At 43.4% G+C, this 24,024-nt stretch overlaps 1 protein-coding gene across 4 annotated transcripts in view; it reads left to right on the top strand.

The window, feature by feature from the left end:
- robo3 (roundabout, axon guidance receptor, homolog 3 (Drosophila)) overlaps positions 1-20,721 on the top strand; it is a 70,056-nt gene extending 49,335 nt beyond the window's left edge. For 2 of the 4 annotated variants that reach the window (XM_026372382.1, XM_026372380.1), the window contains 19 exons: positions 1,208-1,413; positions 6,556-6,637; positions 7,448-7,616; positions 10,157-10,323; positions 10,417-10,538; positions 10,696-10,912; positions 11,487-11,611; positions 11,828-12,011; positions 12,455-12,694; positions 13,004-13,043; positions 13,235-13,374; positions 13,551-13,832; positions 14,506-14,653; positions 15,140-15,358; positions 15,737-15,933; positions 16,068-16,175; positions 16,747-16,914; positions 17,904-18,043; positions 20,640-20,721. In XM_026372382.1, coding sequence (XP_026228167.1) covers positions 1,208-1,413; positions 6,556-6,637; positions 7,448-7,616; positions 10,157-10,323; positions 10,417-10,538; positions 10,696-10,912; positions 11,487-11,611; positions 11,828-12,011; positions 12,455-12,694; positions 13,004-13,043; positions 13,235-13,374; positions 13,551-13,832; positions 14,506-14,653; positions 15,140-15,358; positions 15,737-15,933; positions 16,068-16,175; positions 16,747-16,914; positions 17,904-18,043; positions 20,640-20,651 — 2,966 coding nt within the window. In that variant the 3' untranslated portion in view covers positions 20,652-20,721. Of the gene's footprint in view, positions 1-1,207; positions 1,414-6,555; positions 6,638-7,447; positions 7,617-10,156; positions 10,324-10,416; positions 10,539-10,695; positions 10,913-11,486; positions 11,612-11,827; positions 12,012-12,454; positions 12,695-13,003; positions 13,044-13,234; positions 13,375-13,550; positions 13,833-14,505; positions 14,654-15,139; positions 15,359-15,733; positions 15,934-16,067; positions 16,176-16,746; positions 16,915-17,903; positions 18,044-20,639 lie in introns of all 4 variants that reach the window. The other 2 variants (XM_026372381.1, XM_026372379.1) reach the window with 1 other exon arrangement.
- Positions 20,722-24,024: the final 3,303 nt, after the last annotated feature.

Here is a 24,024-nt window from a genome sequence, read left to right as displayed (position 1 = left end):
AGTCATTGAGTGTCGAGGGCTTTGTTCACCACCACAGAGGAAGCTTTCTGCTGTTTTCACAACCATTTATGACTGTGCAGGAATTCTTTTGACTTGGCTAAACTGAGCGTAAGTCTGTGTGTTGGCAGCGTTCATACCGTGGTGTTTACATTTAGGATTCAGCCTACAGACATACAGCACAGAAATGGAGCAAAGCCATATAAGTCTATGCATTACTTGTTGGTGACTGACTGTGGAGGGCTGTGGGCGTCATGTTGGCCAAACATAATTCTACTAATTGCTTTTATTTATCAATTGCCTACATATTCAGTGCAACAAAGAGGAAAAGAAAGTAGATCACAACTACATTTCTTACAGCTGGTTGCATTTAAAACTGCACTAACTCTCGTCCTGTAAAGGTACTGGGCAGGTATGTTGTTGTAGGCACCTAGGAGCACAGTTGTTCTGTGGAGTCAGGCTGTCTCAGTGTCTGTGCATTTATGTAATCCCAGACTGACTTGTGATATTGAGATTGAGGCTCAGTAGGGGCCACACCATCTGTTGCCAGGACTTCTAGTTCTTTTCTTCGAACATAGTTCTTTATGACTTCTGCTGGATGTTTGGGTTTTTCTGCAGAACGAATTTGGCATTAATCACGTCTCCCTGATGGGACTGAGTGATGGATAACAGTCTAAGCCTTTTGCACAGAGCTGCTAAGGTAGACCAAAGACCAAAATTACTCTGGATTAGTCACTCAGAGATCTAGTGTTTGTTGGAAAGATATTTTCAAGTGTAATAAATAATACATATTCAAGCCATGTAGTCCGTTAATCTTACGTGGCTGTATCAACATATTCCTGCCTGAGGAAAATCTATGCTATCGATTTGCATGTTAAACTGAGGCAGGACCAGAGAGATATGGACCTGACAGCCTTTGGGAGTGGATGTTCTCTTCTAGTGATATTTTACATGTGACAGGACATGATGCAGTTTTTACAGGGTAATGTGAAGATTTTGCAACCTGAAGGAAAAACTGCTGTCTTCAGTGAGTTGGAAATGTGGCATTCCGCAGTGTAAGAATTATTGTGCTGGAGGGAAGATGTTTTTGGTGCTGGTCTTTTGCAATGTATCACTATATGGTACTAAATACTGTGAGAATTTAATGAACCTAATGCTAATGTAAAGAAATAATCACTTTTTTCCCCCATTTTCTCCTCTCTCCCTCCAGCACCTTCAGACCGCGTCCCTCCCATCATCCGTCAGGGACCTGCCAATCACACTTTAGCTCCAGGTTCTACTGCTCAGCTGCACTGCCACATCATGGGAAACCCAATCCCCAGCATCCAGTGGGAGAAGGACGGCCAGAGGATCCTGGGAAACGACGGTCGAATCAGCTTGATGGACAACGGCACCTTCCAAATCACCAACCTCCAGGTATTTGAATAAAAGTCTTTTGTATAATTTTGTACTGTATCTTCATAATTGTCTTTTAAATTCACACATTTCTGTGATTACCCCTTTTTATTCTATTACACCACATCCTCCAGTGAACTCATTAAAATGTTCTCATGATTCACTGTACATGTACGACTATTTACACATCAAAGGTGATACATTTCACACAGAATAAACATATTCCTCATCAGAAAACATGACAGTTTTAATTACCAGAAAAGTGTGAGCCACTTGAACAGAGGACATTTTTATGGTTGACTCAAATGATGAGTTTTTATGAGAGGAGGAGAGGTGGGGAATGTAGCACAACAGCATCACCGAGGCGTGATCGCCATGACAATGAGCATGCAAGGCCATTAGCAGTCGTTAGCGCCGTCTTGCTCCATGCTAATGAAATCCATTCTACCCAGAATTCTCTTCTGGGTATGAAGCAGCACCTGAGGTCACCGAAGCCTCAGAAAGACTCGATGAGGCCCACACATTAATTGATTGTGGGTTCTCAATGATTAACGATCGCTGAGACTTGTAATTAAATCCTTAATACATCAATGAGAGTGAGGAGTGGATGACAGAGAGAGTTAGAGTGAGAGAGAGAGAGGAGAGAATATGAAGGGGGAAGAGTCCAGGAAGGGTATTTTATGCTACTTTCTTTTAATGTGGGAATAAAAAGCAATGAGTTGACAGCTAAGAGCACCAAGTTGAAAGTGCTCATGCTTTGGAACGTATTTGAAGCTGTCTCTAAAGCTGTGATCAGATAGCTCGCTGTGATTTTATTGTTTTACAGTTAACACTAAAAACACTACAAAAAGCATTGGATTTTACAAATAACTTACTTACACTAAATTACTTTTAAACATTGTTTCTTACTGCAGTCACATTGCATTTTAGGCAGATTATTGATCCACTTTCTGTTGTTTAGTAGCTAAAACCATCCAACAAGCAAGTTCAGCAGACAAAATGTAGTTTCTGATTCAGAGCCAGTGCCTAATATCAAATCAGTGTTTAGTATTAGTTTTGTTTTACTGCAAAATGATGCATATCAGAGTAGTTGATGCCAATTGGCTAACTAAAGACTAAGGCTAACATTTGACATGTACAAGTGTTAATATTGTGTTAGGTAATTATTGTTGATCAAACATAATCTGGCTTTGTAGGCAAGTTTAGACAGTTTTATTACATCTGATGAGGAACCACAGAATCAAACTTTGTCTTTTCAACTCAAAAGAGAAGCATACAAGCTGGTGAGATGCATGATTCTCACATATTGGTTTGATTATCTTCAGTAATCTAGTGATTTCACTCAGTCTGGCTATTTCCAGTCTCGATCTCGAAACAATGCTTTAGTGTCAGTGATGCATGCAGTAGATTAATGTGTGATCTGCTATGAATTAACAGTCAAAACACAGTATGAAACACGTTGCACACAAAACACTGAGCTCAGCTTTGCTTTTGCACGATAAGAAATAAATGAAATCAGTGCTCATAAAACACATTTAACCCTGAAATAATTAGTATAAATAAGTCAATCTCATCTGGGCCCCTGGAGGGGGACAGATGGTCTGTTTGTTCCTCGTACCCTGGCAGTGGGGAAATGCCATTACCCTGGGATCTCTGCCAGACACACACTACAGCCGTTCCTCACCGGTGCCAAGACGTCCTGGACAGACGGGAAGTGCCTGTGTGTGTGTGTGTGTGTGTGTTTGTGGTGCTGGTGATGGGGGGTTAAAGAGAGGCTTGCTCTGCCATTCTGCTAAATGATTGATGTGGGTGTGGGTAAGGCCTATGTGTGGGCAAAGAAGACGGCGTAGAGACAGTTGGGAAACCGCAAACAAAGCCACATGAGTGTGAGTAGGACAACGCAGACATGGAAGAAAACAGATTACTCATGTAATCAGGTTAAAGCGGGAAATCGAGTTCATGCGCTGACTTTAAATCCCAGTGTACTTGGGTTATAGTCTGTAATCACATTTCCCTTCTGCACCTGCATCCAAAAAAGGGATCTGACATCATTAGCAACCTTCTGTGTGCGACAGTGCAGAAGGCTGGTACCCATGCTAACTGGGTAGTTAGCAGGTGGTGGGCTAATAACAGGGGAAAAATAGATGCGGCATCACTCCTTGACTGGCAGGTGATTTCTAGGAAGCACAGAGCAGAAATAGCCCCAGTGTTAAAGATGTAATCCAAGTATGATAAATAAATAAATATCCACCAATTCCCTCTTTACGTTTGGAGCCCTTCTCTCCTTCCTCTTATCTTCTCTTCCTCTAACCTCATCCATTTTTCAGTAATCTGTTCCATGCAGCACCCAGAGCTGCCCACCTTGATTAATACTCAGGTGTGCCGGCTGTTTAGGCTACTTGCCCTACATGCTGATTCCCCATCCACCGATCAAACATAAGTATGAGGGTCTTTTTACCCCCTTAGCCACCCCCACAAGTCAACATAAGGTCATGGCCCATAGAAAGAGATGGGAGTAGCCAGGGATGTCGTGTAGGCCGGAGAATCACCTGTCCCCTGTCCTGCAGGACACTCTGACAACCCACTTAGGCTTGAGTAATTCCTCTGTCAGCGTTAGCGATGAGCCGGCCCTCACATGTAGGAGAGGAGGACGGCCAAGCACTCGGCGAGGCATCGGTCATGATAGGCTGTGCTGTGCACATCCTCTGCATAATGTATAAGCTTTTCAGTGGTCTGTGCTCACAGAATAAGTGAATAAGAAGAGGCTGATGGTGTTGTATCTGCATGGAAACCGATTAACTTAAGAAGACAAAAGGCTAATTAAAATTAAAATCACACTTGTGCAAACACATGCACACAATGTCTAGCAAGACTCAGCAGGGTCAGGAGCCTTTACAGATGCAGTTAACATCAAAATGCAAACAGTTGGTGCCTTTGCCCTCACTATGTACTGTAAACAGAGCTGAAGTTTGGGCTCATGACAAAATAATCTCATTCTAATCCTACAATATGGAGTTTATATTGTAAACTACTCTCTTACTAACACGTTTCATGTGTTCTTAAGACCCAAGAAAACTTGTGAAATCAATTTCGAACCAAGCAAAACTTTAGCAAAAGCCATTATTTGTAAATGCCACAGGTTTGTGCAGATTCGTGCACTGGTATGCATGTGATGGTAGAAAACCCTCATACAAATAATAAGAAGTTCTCTTGCTCTACAACTTTTCTTTTGTTGTGTGCATTGCTGCTTTTCTTGGAGCTGGCATCCAGACCAAAAAAAGGAAGCTGTATTGGAGGGCTCGTGCTGTTTTTGCATACCAGCGGGACAATGAAATCTGATCAGATCCAGTCCCATTGTAGTGACGGATGTGTAAATTTGTGAATGTTTATCAGACAAAAATCCTGCACAGCCGGTTTTCATTTGATAAACATGGCTGTGGTTTGAAATTAATGGCTGTTTTGTTAACTCTGTGAAGCAATGGACAAGCTGTTGCCATTCTCCCTCACAAACCTCCATTATCAGTGTATCAGAGCCACTGGGCTGAATATTACTTGAATTATTTTATTCCCATTCATGTGTGCGGGTAACCAACAAGAAGTCAGCAACCTCAGGCAACATTTGAATAAAGTGGAAGCCATTTTCAGTTTTTCTTTTTTTATATATTCTTTATACATTTGTATCACGGCATTGATTCAATACAAACAGTAGAACTACAATATCAGTTGCAGCATTATTAACCACAAATCACTCGATAACTTTCCAGCGGCTTATGCCTTCTAATCCAATATTTACTGAGTGTTCATCTGGTTTTGATTCTGAGAAGAAATGGAAACTGGAACTGAAAAAGAAATTAAGAAAGAAACTTGGAGCCATGAAGCTAAATAAACATGTTTACAGGCGGCTGCTCCTGCGTGTTTTTACTACCTCAGTATCACATTGAAGGACTCCCCAGTGTAGAGAACCCCCCTCCCCAAACATCTCCCTCTGTTGTAAGCAATTTCACAGCCCGTCTATCTTTTGGCTCGCCTTCCAAAAAATTTAATAGCCAGCATTCACATGCACGCACACACACACACAGAGGCACATTTATCACACAACTCTTAATTACAACTGCTCATAGCCTGTCCAGAATGCTAAGTAGCTGTTGAGTATAAGGACTAGGCGCCTCAGAAATTTCTAGACCTCTAGCCGGTCATTAAAATTCTGTCCTTTGATCCTTCCTTTAACGGCTCCTCCTTTGCCGTGAAGGAATCAGACGAGGAACATAAAAGCCACCAGCTTGACTTCAGCTCTGACTTCAAATAAGTCCACTGAGAATTTCATTTATTAAAAAAATATGTGAGATAACGACAATTGACAAAATGTCCTAAGTAGAAGCAGTTAATTAAAGCACATGTTGTGTGGAGGCATGTATAATGAGAATGAATATCCATATTCAGTCATGTGAAATGAACAGTAATTGATTCCTGAGAGAAGCCGTTATAGTAAAGGCAGCCATATACACCTATACTCCCATGTTATTGCCTGAATTCAGCATTTTGTTAGAAAATTGTAGCTGATTTAAATTAAAATTGTTATTTCCCACTTACTGAAATACTGTAAAACCAATCTCTATGTTAAATCTATCTGCATTTCCATGACGACCCATGTGCCTTTAAAATTCACCTGTCGAAGAACCAGAAACTTCCTCTTTATGTCATTATAACTGTCTACGCTTCAGTAGTTCTGCCTCTTTTGTCAGCGTTACGTGCTGTGGATACATCTCACACGCATTTCTGTGACACCTGCGATTTTGAGATGTTGCTTTCACAGGCCCATCATGACTCTATAAGATGAAAGGCGGTGGCTCCTGATAGCATTTTGGATGCACCTTTTTTTTTTTCTAGCACAGTGGCACCAATGGGGTGCTACAAGCTGCTATGCACTGATATAAAAAGCCAATCTTACTTAGATATGAAAGTGAAAAGCATCAACCAGTCGGCAGCTTTGTGTGAATTGCAGCTCTCTGTTCTTGCCAACTTCCCTCTGCTTAGTATTCTGACCACAAACATTCTGCTTTGAGAGATATGACATTTAGTCTCAATCATTGGTAACGGGTGCATTAACATAGTAGCGCACACTTACACGCACTGAACTAATGATACACTTTTTACTGTTGCCAGGAAACGGACTCTGGGGTTTACACCTGTTTGGCTTCCAGCTCCAGTGGAGAGACAAGTTGGAGCGGAGTGCTCACAGTCAAAGGTAAATTATCTCTGTGTGATTTAAATACATGCAAATCACCATTCTATGAAGTAGATATTATTAAAATAAAAAAACAACATTCTAATTATTACTTGTGTTTCTGTTCTGTTGTAAAACTTTCACTTTCTCCATTTTAATTAACAGGAATGAAATTATCAGGTACAGGCTGAAATGTGATTGCAGATAAGAAAACAGTCCACAAAACAAGGTTGTGCGGCTTGTAATTATTTAATTTAACAGATGAAACACGTTGCACAGTCTAATTAAAGCACTTAACCCCCGCTGGTCCCGGGGCTGTTGATGGGCAAGCTGCAAATGTAACTAATATAAGTGTGTGTAAAGTTTGTGTCAGTGTGGAGCATGAGGTTAAATAAGAGCGTTCAGACATTGTGCTGTCGCTCAGTCGAAACACAGTGCTCCACGAGGTTGTGCCTTTTTTATTTTCTCCTCAACCCATCAGACACATGATATTTCAAGCTGTAGCGGTTTCATTAGTGGAGTTAAATGAAGGAGTAACGATTTAACAAGCTGCTTTGATGACACTTCAGTTTGTTATTTGACTATTAGCGCTGTAATGGTTAGTTAGCATCTAATAGTCGGCGTGAAAAGCTCAAGAGTGAAGTCAGTTAGAAGTGAGGAGCTCAGCCTGCAGCTACTGTGATGCAAACGTTGAGGAAACATTAGTAGGATTACACAGAGGACGTTATGAAATGCTGAAGGCAGACGATGCAGCGTAATTAAATGTACAGTACACCCTCCCCATCCTTATCTTGCTCGTCTCTCTTCTTTTTGCCTCCACCCTCCGTCCAGAGAGTGCCGACACGTCAGAGGCTCAGGCCACCGAGCCCTTCCAGCTGCCAGGTCCACCGCACAAACCCATAGTCACAGACGTGTCCAAGAACAGCGTCTCTCTGACCTGGCAGCCCAATGCCCATGAGGGAGGAGCCGCCGTCACCTCCTACATCATCGAGGCTTTCAGGTTAGTTGCTCAAATCAAAAGACAATGAGCACATACACATTTTCATGGTCATCAAGGACAAATTGGATTTTTTTTAGTGAGGCACCCTTCTGTCCCCTCTACATGTTAATTTTTTCTCAGTTCTGTCACAAATGTGTCTTCTCCTCCAAGCAGTCAAGGCCGTCTTCTTTTCTACTGAATCTTTAGCTTTTGACATTTTACTACAAAAGCATTGAGCCTTTTCATTTCAGGATACTCAAACAACCTTTAAACCAACCCAGACTACTGACATTTGTTCGACTGAGTGGTGCTTCTGCTTGTAATTATTACTGTTAGACCTTGGGTAGGACGACTCAATTCACAAAAAAAACAAATTACAGAGGAAAATGCACAAAACATTTAACCATTTGAACCAATTTAATTAGAATCCTTGAATAGATGACAACAAGCCAAAACATGCCAAAAACCTTGACTGTCTTTTTTTTTTTTTTTGTCCTCTGCGGCTACGCAAAAAACTCCTGAGCCTGAATGCACCTCAGCAGGAACCTTTTGGTACATGAACCATCACCTGAGAAGTTCACCTTGGATTAATTAAGGGGAGAGCAGGTTGAGCAGGGCAGGATGGGTGGCTCGGCGGATGAGAGTCCGCCTCAAGATGGAGCAGCTTCATGGGAAACGTGTCCTTCCGTTTCGATAAAGACTTGAACACCGGCAGAGCTTAATCAGATCCAGATGTAGACGTGGCCCGTGGCAGCAGCCGAGCGTTTCCCAGTAACGCAAACTGACTCTTTGTAAAGCAGCTGGGGGGGACCGTCGGGATATTTACATAAACATTTGCTTGCCTGAGGTGCTAAGGTTTATTTGTAGGAGGGAAGAGAGAGGGTTGGGGTTGTGTGTGTATGTGTAGATATGCAATAGTGTTTATTTAAACAGACAAAGGCAGACTCTCCATTCTACTGGTGAGGCTGCATTCATTTTCAACGTATTGTGTGTGAGTGTGGAGCATCTACTCCACAAAGTTACCTTGAATCTAGCAATTCGAAAAGGAACCCGGCGCACACACACACACACACACACACAAAAGATGAGTATTCATGAGACCTCTTTGGTCTAATTGTGCAGTTCAGCGCTGAAGCTGGTTTACCACAAACCCGCACACAGAAGCCTTGGGGAAAATCTAAAAGTGTCAAACAAATGGGGAGGCCTTTTAATTATTGTGCTGCCAAGGTGACAATAAATTCATAGAGAAAATGGGAAGCAGAAGAAAGAGGGAATGGGGGTGAGGAGTGGTGGGATGATTCATCTGTGGGAGTGCCACAAGGCCAAGAACGTGCCCTCATTTCCTGTTGGCAGCTGTGCCTTGTGCAAGCCTCATTACATTATTTATCAGGACAGCAAGTTGTATCTTTTGGAGGACCCTCTCTGAACTGAGCAACTTTGCCCACATCTTCTATTGTTTACTACATAAAGATTATTAGAGAAGCCAAAAATAGACTCAGCTACTGCCTGGAGATGTACTCTTGCATTGGTTAATTGTGTAGCCGCACATCAAATCAGCATTGCAAAGCACTTGTGAATTCAGTAAGAAACTGGTGCAGTCACACAGTCTTTGTACTCTTGTCTGTCAGTGGTAGAATTTAACTGATAACATCTGTGTACTCTACTGAAACACCAATTTGAGGTACCTGTACTTTCTTGTCACGGCACATTATACTACACACTGTAAATATTTGACAGCTGTGGCTACTAGTTTACAAATTAAAAACACAAAAATATGAATGAAATATGACACTATCCAACAGTATATACAGATAATGTGTTAACCATGGACAGGCCCTTCATTGCTGTGCCTACCCACTCCCAGACTTTTTGTTGCTATAAAAAGGACGACTGATGAAAGTGCTGATCCAACTACATTATCCCTCTTATAAAACTGAACAAAACCATATAAGTTTGAAACTCAGCACAAGATGAAGTAAAGAAATATGCTCATCAGCTGTAATTACCCAGTCGGACCCACATTTACAGAGCCAGGGCTATACACGACCACATGAGCCGTAGCGAAGAATGGATGGAGTAGCTGATGAAACAAGTTGATTGTAGAAAGCTGTGTGACTATTGGTTCAAGCTTTTTATCATGCAAAAAAGACAAACATTTAACGGTTCCCAATTTTCACACAAGGATTTGATTCTTATTTTCCAATTATATGTTTTCTCTTCTTTTTTGTGGCTTCATTTTGAACTCTGGTTAATGGTGATGGGTATCTCTCACACATAAAATAAAGTACTTACTTGTATACTACATATTGAAAGTGAAGAACTGGACTGTTGTTGTGACAAAAGGGATCAAATCTGTTTGATTCTTCAACTCTCCAGTGAATTGGAAAATCAAAACACTCAACTCCTCAACGTCAAAATCTTGTCAGTGTAACAGTGAGCACTCGCTGTCAAATCCCATGTAAAGCACATTGAATGTTTTGATGACACTAGTACCACGGTCATCTCGGATTAGAGATCATAATTTAACTCCAACTGATTTCTTCCTTCTATCTTTTTTACAGCCAATCAGCAGGCAGCACGTGGCAGACTGTAGCTGACATGGTCAAGATGGAAACTCACACAATCACCGGCCTTCTCCCCAACACAGTCTACCTGTTCATTGTCCGAGCCGTCAATGCTTACGGCCTGAGCGATCCGAGCCCCATCTCTGAGCCAGTCAGGACACAAGGTCAGTCTGCAAACGACTCAAATCCACCACAGTGAGTTGTATAGCGTTGGCAACAGCACTCTAAAGTGAAGTGAATGCATGTGTTTCTTTCAGATGTGAGTCCTACAGGTCAGGGTGTGGACCACAGGCAGGTGCAGCGGGAGCTGGGAGAGGTGGCTGTCCAGCTTCAAGAGCCTGTCACGCTAACGCCAGCCTCCATCAGAGTATCCTGGACTGTGAGTGGCTCAATCCTCTGTTTTATTTAGAGAAGAAGCATTAGAGGCTCCAAAGAGGAACAAATGTATTCTTTGCATCGGTCTCATAATCTCACCTCTCCCTCCTCATATCTTTTCTCCCCAATGTCGGTCTTGTTTTTTTTTTTTTTTTTTTAAGGTTGACCGCCAGTCTCAGTACATCCAGGGCTACCGTCTCTTCTACCGACCCAGTGGGACAAGCTGGCTCCTCCAGGACATCCACTCCCCTTCAGAACGCAGCACCGTCCTCACCAGCCTTCTCAAGGGAACTGAATACGAAATAAAGATCCGTCCCTATTTTGATGAATTTCAGGGCAAGGACAGTCGAACACTGCTGGTTCGAACCCCAGAAGAAGGTAATTTCTGAAACATGTGTCAGAGATGGATTCAGAAGAAAATATCTTTAAGTAAACTAGGTCAGCTCTTCTTTGACATTGTGAGGTCTTGGACATGGCTGTACATTAGCCTGTATGAATCTCAGCAATGTTATCTTATTCCGGGTTGACTTTTCTGTCCTTGAGTCGAGTTCATTTACACTGATCCCTATTTCCATTAAAGTCAGTCAAACTCAGCCTGAGGTCCTCAGAAGGTTTATATTGCCTGATCCTAACTCAAGATTAAAAACAAAGACTTGACTTTCTCTTTTTTTGCCATCAGCTACCCCAGACTTTGGATCAACTTGCCTGAGTAGCTCATTCTGGCAAAAGAAAACGATTAACTTTTTAAAGCACTGGACAAAACTTCATTTCCCTTCCTGCTCCAGCTCACTTTCATGTTCTTGACCCTTTTTCTTTTTTTGATGTCATCACATTTATTGCCTGTAGCCAGTTAGCTTCAAATGTTTTTACCTCCATTCAGTGTGCCATGTATCAGCATGAGTATGTTGATGGAAGGACTGTATGAATTCTGTCCCCTTCCTTTCTCTTACAGTCCCCAGTGCCCCGCCTCGAGCTGTTACAGTGACAACAGTGAAGCTAGGCAACAGCTCCAGCATCAGCGTCTCCTGGGAGCCTCCACCCAGTGAGATGCACAACGGCATCATCCAGGAGTACAGGGTAAATCCACCTGGGCTGGGTCGCAGCGTGTTTGAAACATAAGCGGTTGTTTTTTTGTAGAAAAGCAGCACACTCTTTACGCCAACATAGTTAAAAACTGAAAAAAATCACTATAGACACCACATATGGTGATGAGACATAGAAGCGTTGTCAAAAGTGCTCTCAGAAAAACACACTTGAGGAAAGAAAGCAGGATTTAACTCTGTATCCAAACAGGTTTGGTGTGTGGGCAGCAGCGGAGACAACCACACGCGCTACCACATCAACAAGACCGTGGATGGAAACACGTTGTCCACCGTGCTGAAAGGCCTGATGCCCAGCGTGCTCTACCAGGTGGAGGTAGCAGCAGTGACCAGCGCCGGCGTTGGCGCTCGCAGTCAACCGGTGTCGGTCCTCATGAGTAAGTCCCTAATAATAAGACATACCAAGATGCCAAGATGCATAGTTATTAAAGACAAACATTTTTTCCTACGAGAAAGTTGGTAGAGGATGATTATTTGTATATGGGTATAATAATATCTTTAGTCAAGCTAGCAGACTGGAGCAATGGATGGCATCGTTTGTTTGTAGGTCTGTCAGTCCACCACTTTTGTCCAGACAGCAGCTAGAGGATGTCATGAAACTTTGTCAGTTAGCTCCTGTAGTGCAGGACAGCCTTTTTACTGGTAATGGGTATTTTTACTGTGCATAAAGGTTTCTATTGATTGTTCACACTGCTTTTTAAAGCATTAAATATTAAATACAATGAATGGATAAAACATCAAAGAAATTATTTAAATGGTCTCTCAGTTCTTCCTTCTCATCTTCATTTGCCCTCCACCCGTTCCGGTTTCTTCCCTCCAGAGCTGCCAGCTGATCAGCCCCCGGCGCCAGGCGGCGGTGCCACCAGCAACAGCGGCGAGGAGAGCAGCGTGAGTCTGGCTGAGCAGATTACGGACGTGGTCAAGCAGCCAGCGTTCATCGCGGGCATCGGCGGAGCCTGCTGGGTCATCCTCATGGGCTTCAGCGTCTGGATCTACTGCAGGCGCAAAAAGAGGAAGGAACTGAGCCACTACACAGCCTCCTTCGCCTACACGCCAGCAGGTCAGGAAGGATTATGATGTGAAATGATTTAGTGTTTCTGACCTGAGGGTCTCTGTGTCTGCTGTCTGGAATTATACTTTGCATTGATGGTGGAAGTCATAAAAATATCCCCAAGTTGAAGATTTCTTTGAAAATGTTGGCAGTACTTTTTGGGCTTCTTCTTTTGTGTGACTACATATTGTACACAAGTTCCTATTGTAGATTACAGTGAATGTTTTAGAGTGAAAGCAACGAAAGCTAAGTAGGCCATGAAATGTAACATGCATGAGTAACCCCCCCCCACCCCGACTTTCTCTTTGTCTTCTGCAGTTGGGTTCCCTCATGGAGAAGGATCAGGACTCAACGGACGGTAAATAAATGATGTCCTACGATTATATTCTGTTTTGTGTTGGTCTTCTGTCGTCTTTTAAAACTTCCTGTCAGCAGCAGATGCATCTCGTCTACACATGCAGCTTTTTCTTTGCTGTTCTTTGTGTGTGTCCATTTGGGCAATGGTCAGTATTGTGCTGCGGCCCAATTAATGCCAGAATGTCTCCGTAGGCCTGGTGTGCTGGGAGGCAGCATGGGCAACTACCCGTGGCTGGCAGACTCTTGGCCCACCACCAACCTGGTCCACAGCGGCAAAGAGGCCGTCAACTGCTGCACCGCCAACCACGACACCGCTGAGAGATACTATAACGGTAGGATGCTGCTTAGACAGAAACGTCTGCTAGGTTTTTGGGTTGTTGTGCTGCAGCAGATTTAAATTTTAAGCTGATGCATCACTAAGTAAGTAGAGGCAGTCATCGTTAGAAAACAAAGCTAACAGTCTCGACACTCAGAAACTATGCTAACTGTAACCTCCACCCCTGTGTAGAAGCCGGTATCTCCAACTACCTGAACCAAACAGAAAAGTACAGCATGGGTGGCTCCACTGAAGGCCCCATCTACAGCACCATAGATGCCACCAGCGAAGACCTGCACAGCTACACCTACACCCAACACAACTCCACCACCCCCTACGCTTCCACCTCCATCATGCCTTTTAGCAACCAGACTCAGGTGCCGCCCCACAGCTGCGAGCAGCAGGACGACGGACATTGGATCACCCAGCCAGGTCCCTCTGGAGCTCAGTACGCTCAGCCCGACCGCTGTAATGGTGAGGAGGCACCACAAACTTCATCTTTCCTCAGTCTACAACAACAACAACATCTACACAGATGTAGATGTTGTTGCAGCTTACCAATAGGACTAGATCATTTGATTTAGGACCAGTGGAGGGGTAGGGCAAAGCCGGTAACACTACAGAGCCCTTTATAATGAGGGTCTTCATTCAGTAATTAGTTTTAAATGTATGCTAACCATACATTTAAAACTAATTACTAATACAACTTTCTTAGTTTAAGGTTGTTTAAATCAAGTTTCTACCTTTACTACACTAGAACTATAACAAAAGAAATCACAAAGCCCAAGGATTAAAAGTTTCTCCAACAATTTGTCATATTTTTCCACCCATCACCATCATCTAAAGATTGAGGTCTTTAAAGGATGCATCATTTCTAGAAATATTTCAAAAACTACCCCTTGTAATGTGTTTTGCACATAAGAGAGCACTTGAAAAACATTGGGGCTTAGCATTAGCTGTCATACCGGAAAGCTTCCAGCTAGGTCAAATGAAAAAAGCTCCTCTAGAAATCTAATTTTGCCCTACAAGCACAGCCTTATCCATATCTTTCAGCCCCGGGCGTGCTGGAATATGTGTCAAATTATACTCATGATGAATCAGCTCAACTTCAAGTGAATCATTGTTTTGCTCTCTGTGTGTTTTATAGGAAAGCCGAAGCAGAAAGCGATGGGTAAGGCTGTCAAGACCCCGTCTCTGACCTGGATGGAGGCATTACCCCCACCTCCTCCTATTGGAGAGCTGGAACAGTGTGAGCAGGACAACCAGCCCCCAGAGCAAGAAGACATGGACATGGGGTGAGTCAGACTCCCGCTCCTTCCCCTTCACTCACATCCCTGCAAATTAGTATTACACAGCTACATCATCATTTAGAACAACTGTCACCTCTAACAGGCACATTAAGTATCAAGGCCAGCGTGCTTCTTAGGCCTTTGGCTTTAACAACTCAATTATCTTGGCCTTGGTCAATAGCTTTAGTGATTTAGCTGTTTTTCCCCAACACTTTAAACACAATTAACCGTGTTCCACCTCACCAGTTGCTCTGTGCAAGCTCAGAGCAAAACTGTCATCGAGTATCACACAATTCCACCCAAGTAGAAGCTTAGCCTCTTGCAGTTTTGCCAATGGCAAGGCCCTCTAACTTGACTTGAGCCTGAAAGAGCAGCATTAATGTTCAAGTAGCCTCCTAGGTAGCTGCATTTGAAAGCGCTGGTGAGCAAACAGGCAGCCTGCAGTAATATCTTCGAAGAACACATTCACACGTGTGTCTTTGCTCTGCGCAGCTCGGATGAGGAGTGGTGTCCTCCCCTCCCAGAGAGGACCTACCTGATGGAGGGCTGCGAGGACGGGCCCTCTCCCCCGCAGAGGAACAACGCATCCTCTCCCGCCACCTCGTACAGTCACCAGTCAACTGCCACGCTCACACCGTCACCCCACGAGGAGACCCGGGCCCCCCATGACCTCCCCCGCCTCAACCAACTAGACGCACAGCAGTTGTCGCGGTATGTGAATGGTCACGGCACAAAATGTATACCGTTAATACATCCACTAGCTCATCATCCCTGACACCAAAGTTGTATCTCTTATACATATTTACTGCAGGCCTTTTTTAAGAGAATCACAAAATACGTCTTTGGCTCATGTCACATGAACAGAATAGATGTTTGGCTTCCTTATCTTGAGTAACTAGAGTAAATCATTTGCTTCTATTCTATTAAACTGACACTGCTGCAGATTTTCCCCTCTATTGTAGTTGTTAAACACTTGTCTAATCACATGGCCAGGCGTAAACATAAATCTCACTCTAAACTAGAGCTTTAGCTTCACATTCTGCTGATTTGTTTTCTCCAGTAACATGTTGCCTTTATTTCCCATAGCAGAAGGTTAGCCTGCGGTCCAGTGCCAGTTCCCCAGGCGCCGAGCCCGCCACTCGCCCAGTCCAACCCCAACCTCTCTGGCCAACAGCATCACGGCTCATCAGAGGTTGGCACGCTGCAGTGCCAAAGTCCTGCCCATCGCTGCCTCAAAAGCCAGGGGCCAGCTTTGAATGAAGACAACGGCAGCGCGACAACACCCGGTAAAGTGATTTTGTGCTCATGCGTACAAGCCTGCGTGTAACACATCATGTAGGCTGAACATACATCAAATGCTCCATGTCTGTGCAAAAACACTTTGTAATGTTTGTGGTTCTTCCTTTTTTCCCTCGTACAGTTCACACTCGCTCTTCCCCAGCAGACGCGTGCACCCCTCCCAACCAGAAATCACGAGTGAAAAAAAAAGTGTCCAAGAGTTCAGGATACAGAAGAGATATGCAAGGAGGTGAGTGGAGGGCGAGTGTGTGCAGTAGTGTTTTTATACTGTTGATGGTTTATAATAATAGCATGATACCATGACAGTGACATTGACTAGAGGACATTGTCGTGTATCAGATGTTCTCAGTAGCTGAACATGCAGCTTCACTGCAGCAGAGACCATTCATTGCTTTTTGTCAGCAAGTGAATAAACATGCGTCACGTTAATCATGTGATTGAACGTTCACCCCGATTATACACATAACTTTGACGTTTAGTTGTAGCTCGCACACTGTTTTTCCTGCAAACACCATATGTTTCACAGATACAGTGGCAGAAGTATGTGAACCTTCTGGAATTTCATGGTTTTCTGCATTTATTTGTCATCAAATGTGATCTGATCTATATCTGAGTCAAGAGTATAAATAAATACAATGTGTCTAATTAATTCCAAGGGTTCACAAATTTTTTTTTAGGTCAGAAAAAGAACATCATCAAAACATCTTTTTCTATTTTTACATAGTATATTTGCAACAAAAAGTTTCCCCGTTTTCTAAACTCACACATTCCTGATTGTTCCTCCATGTCTGTCTCTCTAGACTTGCCCCCACCTCCGGAGCCTCCCCCAGAAGAGGACAGGTTGCACAGTTCCCAGGGGTGCGTGGACGGCAACAGTGTGGCAAACGGCGCTCTGTCCTCCCTGGAGAGGAGCGAATACAGCAGCAGTAGCCACCAACGAAAAGGCTCGGGACAAAGACACGCCGACAGTAAGGCCGGGTTCTCGTGTTTCAGACGCGTGCTTGGTTTAAGGTTTGCAGAATGTAATTAAGGACAGAACGTGTGTTTAACTTCCTGTGGTATGAGATGACTGGACTGAATTTAAATAAAAGATTTGGAGTTGGTTATGGAGTTGTGTATACCATCATAACCACTGTTATAACTGCTGCTGCTGCTGCTGCACTGCAGTACGTCCTCCTCCTGTGTTACTCAGTAAAGAGTAAAATAGAATTGGCCGGTGTCTGGCTGCCACATAGTGTCTTATGCATTCATTTGTGATAATGTGCAGCTGCTGCGTAGCAAACACACACATCAAAAGTTAGTAGAAGCTAATGAAAATGGTGAAAGCTGAAAACCGCACGTCTGCATTATGTCCTTCCATTCGGAGAACAGCTACAGCTAATGACCTTCCTTAATTCCATACTTCCACAATATTAATATATTAATTAAGCATTTCAACAAATGCTTATTGTGCCATTCAATTCCCTGTCAGCACAGGAAGTGGCCGTGTTCTGCTGCATATAATGATAATGTGAATAAATAACCAGCATCATCATATTCATGAGCTACTGCTGCTACAAAGTAAGCCAGTTGAGCATAATGTCCTCAGAAATGAGGACGTGTTGCCAGCTTTCACCAGCAAACTGGTAATTAAAGCTAAAATATGCGACTTTTAGGAATCAAGCTAGGGGTAGCATTGGACTTTAGATCAAGCTCAGCCCTCCCTGCTCCTGTCCAGGTTCCACTGTGCTCTGCTACAGTATGCTGCACCCAGCCCTTTAGGTACGAGCAGCTGTAAAGTTATAACAAATAGGAAGAGAATATCTCTGCACTGCAGGCTGCTTAATGAGTTTGAGTCACAGCAACTAAAAAAATAAACCCCCACACGATTATAGTGACACTGTAGCTTTAAGAGTCAAAACTAAAACTAAATAAAACATAACACTCCATCTTCTTTCTTTCCTGCTTGCCTCGTCAGATGAAGAGATGATGCTGTATGGCAGTAAAGCCGGTTACCTCTCCAGGAGTCAGATGTCCAGTAACTGCTCGACCACAGGAAGCTCCTCATCCAGAGGCTCCACAGGGTCCCGGGGTCTCAACTCAGCCAGGAAACACGAGGTAGAATACAGTAACACTGATGAGATTAGATTTACTGTGCAGTTTAATATTAAAAATGATCTGTTGTCAAATAGTTTAATAATTAGTGCTCCTGATATTCCTGAGCATGGGAACAAAGACTTTAGCTGCCATGCAGGGGTTCATGTGCTGTCATATATTACTTACACTCCATAAAACACACAAAAACATGTTTAGTAGACGTGGGCACGTGAACAGATCTGCTACTGTACATTCCCTTGTTGCCCACACACACACACACTCGTTCTCCAGCTCATGCACAAATAGATCTACTGAGGATAGGAGTTTACAGTAAGAAACGTTCCGCGTGCAAGCACACCGCGCTCTCTGGAGCGCACTTCTGAGGCCTCGCTTCTCTGTGGGAGCGCTCCTTTAAATGCGCTCCCCGCAGACTCCCTCGCGATCGGGCCGGTGTCTCTTATGCAGAACAAGCTGTGCTGGCTGAATGGAAAGCTCTGCAGGGAGTTTGTGCTAGTGAGGCAGCACAGAGTGTTTGACATGTCCCTCAACATGACTGCAGGTAGAGATAGAGGGAGAGGTAGTAGCTGATAAGAAGCACAGAAGAGGCGCAGTTGAAGTCAGAATCGTCAGGTGCTGGATGTCAGATTAACGCATTCAACACAGCAGCCAAGTTTAAACAAGTTATAAACGAAACTTTTCAAGTATAACTAGGAAAAGTTACTGGAAATAGTGTTTATATAGTGTTTCATTTACACTAGAATGGGAAAATGAGTAACTGCAGCTACAGATAAATATAATAGTGTATAATGTACAATATTGTTCTCTGAAATGTGTTCAAGTAGAAATATGATGATACATAAAAAGTACCTTGGTATTGGTCCTAATTGCATTACGTATGATGTACTATGTTACTTTCTACCACAGTGAAGTAGCTGAGCCAACGTTTGTAGCCATGGATTTATGTGAAATGGAGAGTGCAGCAGCTTTAACGAGTTTTTTTACTGTTGTAGCCTGAAGTGTCACCATAGCAACCCAGAAATTACATTTCTATACAACTGCAGTCACAAATGTTTTTGTGGTGAATCCAGTTATGTTTTCTGCCAACATAATGACCGTATGTTCACAGTGAGCACAAATGACAAGTTACACGTGTTGATGTTTAACATATCAATTAAATGAACACAGGCTACATCCTGTCTTCATCCAGTCGATCTGTCGTGACTCCAGTCAATTTATTTTTGGCTGGGTTCAGGCATCACAGCACTGGGTTTAAATCAGGGAAAGACTGAGGCCTGGGTTAATAGACAAAAACATGTCTAAAGATGATGTTGTAGCAGACAGAGCTGACGGCCCTGTGTCAGGTCAGTCTACGCTGACCTCCACACACATCTGACATGGCAACTTAGCAGAGCACCGTAAGAAAGAGACACAGGAGCACAAAGGCTTCTTTCACTTGCCACCCCCTTCATCTCCCCTTCCCATCACACACACACACACACAGGCTCCCTTGTATCTCGTGCCTCTCAGGTCACCCCCCGTGGAGCAGTAAACCCTCCCCAAATGACCCTTACCAGCCTTTTCACGCCTTCATGGTGACATTAAAGCACGTCCGCCTTGACTATAAAGTTAGTGGTGTTTCCACAGGAAGCCTGGATTAGGATTAGGTTACCCCGTCTTCCTGTGGTGATGCTGACCACTATCTCTGACCTCTGACCCAGGCCGTCAGTCTTGGACGGGAGGTGTTGCTATGCTAAGTCTGTTACATCTGTTTTGAGGCTAAGAACACAATACTCATCTTGTGCAGATGTAGGACATCTGATACGGGTCCTGTTTGTTAAAAGCACTGTGTGACCTTTTAAAGGAAGCAAAGATAAATGAACAAGTAAAGTTTTATTACCCTCTTTATGTGTTCAGGTTCGGAATCTGCTCTTCTCTTTAGATATATCTCCACTTATAGTGGATCTGATGCTGAAATATGATGTTCAAAAATAGATCATGTGCATATTCATGAAACGACAGCTGCTTTCTTTAAAGTTTAATATGTACTTAAGAGTAAAGTCTGTGTGTAGCAGCCCCTAAACTGATCAAAGGTCTTTTTTTCTTCCTCCCAGTAAGTGGGATTGTAACAGGCAGACAGCTAAAAGCTGCACATTAAGGCTTTTAGGCTCGTTTCATATTGAATGATTCCAAGTATAAAACATTTTTCTCTCGTTTACAACATTCAAAACTGTGTAATTCACGTGTTTTTGATATGTAGCATGACAGAAACACAGCATGTAACCTGAAAGCGCTCCAGCAGGCTCCAGTGTGCGATTGCTCTGTAAGTGCTGCTTTGGGAAATAGACTGGATGTGAGATAAGTCACTACTGGGAGCCAGTACAGTAAGAGGAAAAGCCTGTACACACGACGAGCAGAGCGATGCTGACAAAACACACTGAGTCTTGACAAAAATCAACCCGCAATAATAGAACGGTCTGCTGCCGCCCGCTCTCAGCTTATTGCTTTATTATCTGATCAGTTTTCATTTTGTCTCAGTCCAGTCAAAGTCTTTATCAGCTGGACTGACTGTTCAGGATCACAGAGTCCGTGGGTTAACATATTTCCTCTGTCTTTCCAGGAAATGAGATAAGGACACTAGGGACTTGATGCCTCCATCATCCACCATCTCTCCACTGTGGACACAATGAACTGAACAAGAGGAAAAGTTTCAGGTTTCAGGAAACCAGACTCTTATCGTTGCTGTGAAAGAAAGAACAAAGAACTTTATATCATGTTTTTGGTATTACTATGATTATTTATGAGCTATCGAGTTCATTCCTCTCCCTTGATTTGTAAATACCTGTGTCTGTACTGTTCTTTTGTCGGCTCTGGATACAGGGAAAGAGACATATATTGTATTTATGAGGTTAAAAAGAAAAACTCAAATGTTAAAGAAAAAAAAAACGTCTGTTATAAAAAAAACTCATGTCTTCTTGAATGTGCCAACTTTTTTCAAACGTCTCCTTTTTGGAAAAGCATTAACTACTGTTGCACTCTCTTGTTGTGATGGCAAAACAACAGAAATTCTGAAGCACAAAGTGTGTTTTGCTGGTTGAGACAGACAGAGGGCCGGCGAGAAAAGCCAAAAACGAGCGGGTCCTCGCTCTCGGAAGGACGCCTCTGCCCGAGCGCTTCCCCCCCCGCCCCGCTGGGATCCCTGCACCTGTGTAGTCCACTAAGAATGTCACTCTTTTCTATGTTTGCTTTGGTTTCTCTGCAGCAGTTCCAGTGTGCCAGCAGACAGACAGGCTTTATGAAAGTTTGATTGTAACGTCCACCCCCGCGTCCCTGTTTGTTAATCTGAGGAACCGTTTGCTGCAGTTGTGAGATTTGCATATACTCCCAAAACAAAAAAAAAACTGTCTGTGGGCTGACTTTTTTTTGTACTCTTGTTGTTTTGTAAATGTACAATAAAATACATTTGCTGATCCGTGCTGTTGGTTCTTTGTGGACAAGCACTCAGGAAATGTACTGTACATGTAAACTGAATGCTAAAACCTAAATCAGAAACCTTTCAGAGCTGTTTATGCAGCACTCACATGCTCAAGCTGCCATTTAAAGGTTTGGAGTTACTAGGACATCGCCAAGAAACCGGAGATGTTACACAACACTAACTGGAACTGAAGGATGTGGGACACCCCAGTGTCCAACTGAGCAAGAGGACAAATACATTAGGGTGGTAGTTTGAGAAACGGACTCCCCCCACAGGTTCTCAACTGGCAGCTTCACTGAATTGTATCCGGTTTCAATGACGAAGAAAAACAAGCGACTGTGAAACTGAGTGAAGATGGAAAACAGAAACATTTTGTTTGCCAATTTAAAAAAAGATGCAACTAAACTGTAGCGGGAAGAGAGTAACCACTAAAAACAAAACTGAGAGAGGCTGCAGTGAAACTCAAAAGAAGCATGCAAAGGTTTCGTGATGTCAATGGGTCACAGGTTTGATGCAAGAGTGCAACACACACACACACACACACACACACACACACACACACTGTCCTGCTGTCCACCTGAGTCGAAGCATGCGTTGCCCTCCAGTGCTCTACAGATGACACAGACACATCAGTAGCCTTTCCATCCACAGTAGTGATCCTACTGAACATCACGTCATCTTCATCATGCAGAGGCTAGAACGTCCTGTAAGGCAGGTCCGCTGCAGTGGGACAACTGTCATCACCGGATTGTCTCCTCAGTCTCTTCACTACGATCACTAATAATGTAGAGAACATTTCTGCACATCTTCGCTCCTTATCAACCATTTGACATGAATGTTAGTGGATTAGTGAAATCTAGAATAAAAGCAGTTTATTTCATTCATTCCTGGTAAAGTAAAGGAACTTAATTTATCACTTTAACTCCAGAGAATGGATTTGACACATTAACAATACTCACTGAAATGATTTGTGGTCTATTGAGACATTTCATGTTGTATTCAAAGGGGAAATGGTTTCACTTGACACTAGAACACTAAAAAGAAATGAAGTAGCTCAGGCAGCAGGAAAAAAAAGGTGACATTTATTTAAAAAAATGTAACTTAACAGAGGCAAAAGAAAAGAACTCCCAAAGAAATGAACCCGAGAGTAAAAGCTACCACCTCCTTACTCTAGAAATGTAACTGTGAGGCATCAAGACGACATACTGAGCAGGCTCAGTATGTCGTCTATATATATATATGTGTGTGTATATATATGTGTGTGTGTGTGAGAGAGAGTTAAGAAAAGTTGGCTAAATGTTTTAAATGAGTTTGTGAAGGAGGATGCGTGATAACAGGAAGACAGTAACAGCTGTTGTTCTGTGGCCTGTGTGGATGATACTCGCCTTCCTGTGGAATTCTAAAACCAAACAAGCAGATCAGATAAGACCATCAGAAGATTTACGTCGCTGACCTTCTTCAGCGCGACCCAACACCTCTTACCCTTTCCACGCTCCCTCCCAAACCCCCCCTCAACTTCCCTCTATCCCTCCATCCCTTCTTTTCATTCTCCCTTAGCTATAAATCACCGCGCTCATTCATTAGGCCAGTGTCAGGGCCGAAACACCCACAGGGACCCAAGTGGTGTTGGTGTGTGTGTGTGTGTGTGTGTGGGGGGGGGGGGGGTGCCTGGAGGCCTGAGAGGAGCAGAAAGAGACAGAGACAGAGAAGGAGGGATGAAAAGGGAAAGCACGGTATCATTTAAAGCCCTGTTCCTCATTCCAAAATGCAACACACCAATTTCCATGTTAATTCGCCCGGTGACAGCGGAGATGGATGCTCGGGACTGTTTGGCCGATGCGATGCACACAAAGAGAAGACAAAATGGAGCCATTACGTAGGCAGCGAGGTCGGCCCGGGCTGGAGAAGGTGAGTGATTTAGTGGCGTGTAGGGTAACAAAACATGTGCGTGTTCTAAAATGATCAATGCAGTATTTCACCGTCTAATCTTTATTAACACAGACAGCGTGCTCTCTGCACAGGATACAGACAAACACAACACTGCTCAGCACAGACACTGACCGCTGGTCATCAAGAAACGCCAAACCCAAACTCTTAAAGTGGTGACTTTCAAACAACAAATACTAATGTTCACTAAAAACCTTTTTTTTTTCTCCACAGGACAAGAACGATATGCTGGAAACTCCAAATTAAACACAGTTAAACATGATGTCTCTGACCAAAAAGCAGCTGATGTGCACGACTTGTGCATGTTTAAGTGTCTCTATGTGAGTCCGACAAACCGGCGGTGAGACAGATCAGTCGTGTCATTGATCTGCAGTTCATTGAATGATCACCACTTTAGCGTGCGACACTGCCGCTGTCAATCAGTGCGACCTGTGCAAGTCGCTGCCACCTGAAACACACTGACTGCAGTGACTGGCATCGAACAAGTTATGGAATCAATAGGCAGTTTACGCACTGTGCACACTTCTCACACACGTCTGGAACAACAGACATTTGACTAACCGCTTCACCGATAACGTTGCTG

Source organism: Anabas testudineus, chromosome 14 (assembly GCF_900324465.2).
Source record: "Anabas testudineus chromosome 14, fAnaTes1.2, whole genome shotgun sequence".
NCBI classification, from domain to species: domain Eukaryota; kingdom Metazoa; phylum Chordata; class Actinopteri; order Anabantiformes; family Anabantidae; genus Anabas; species Anabas testudineus.
Note: the sequence above shows the minus strand (reverse complement) of the source record. Positions and strands in the feature narration are given on the sequence as shown.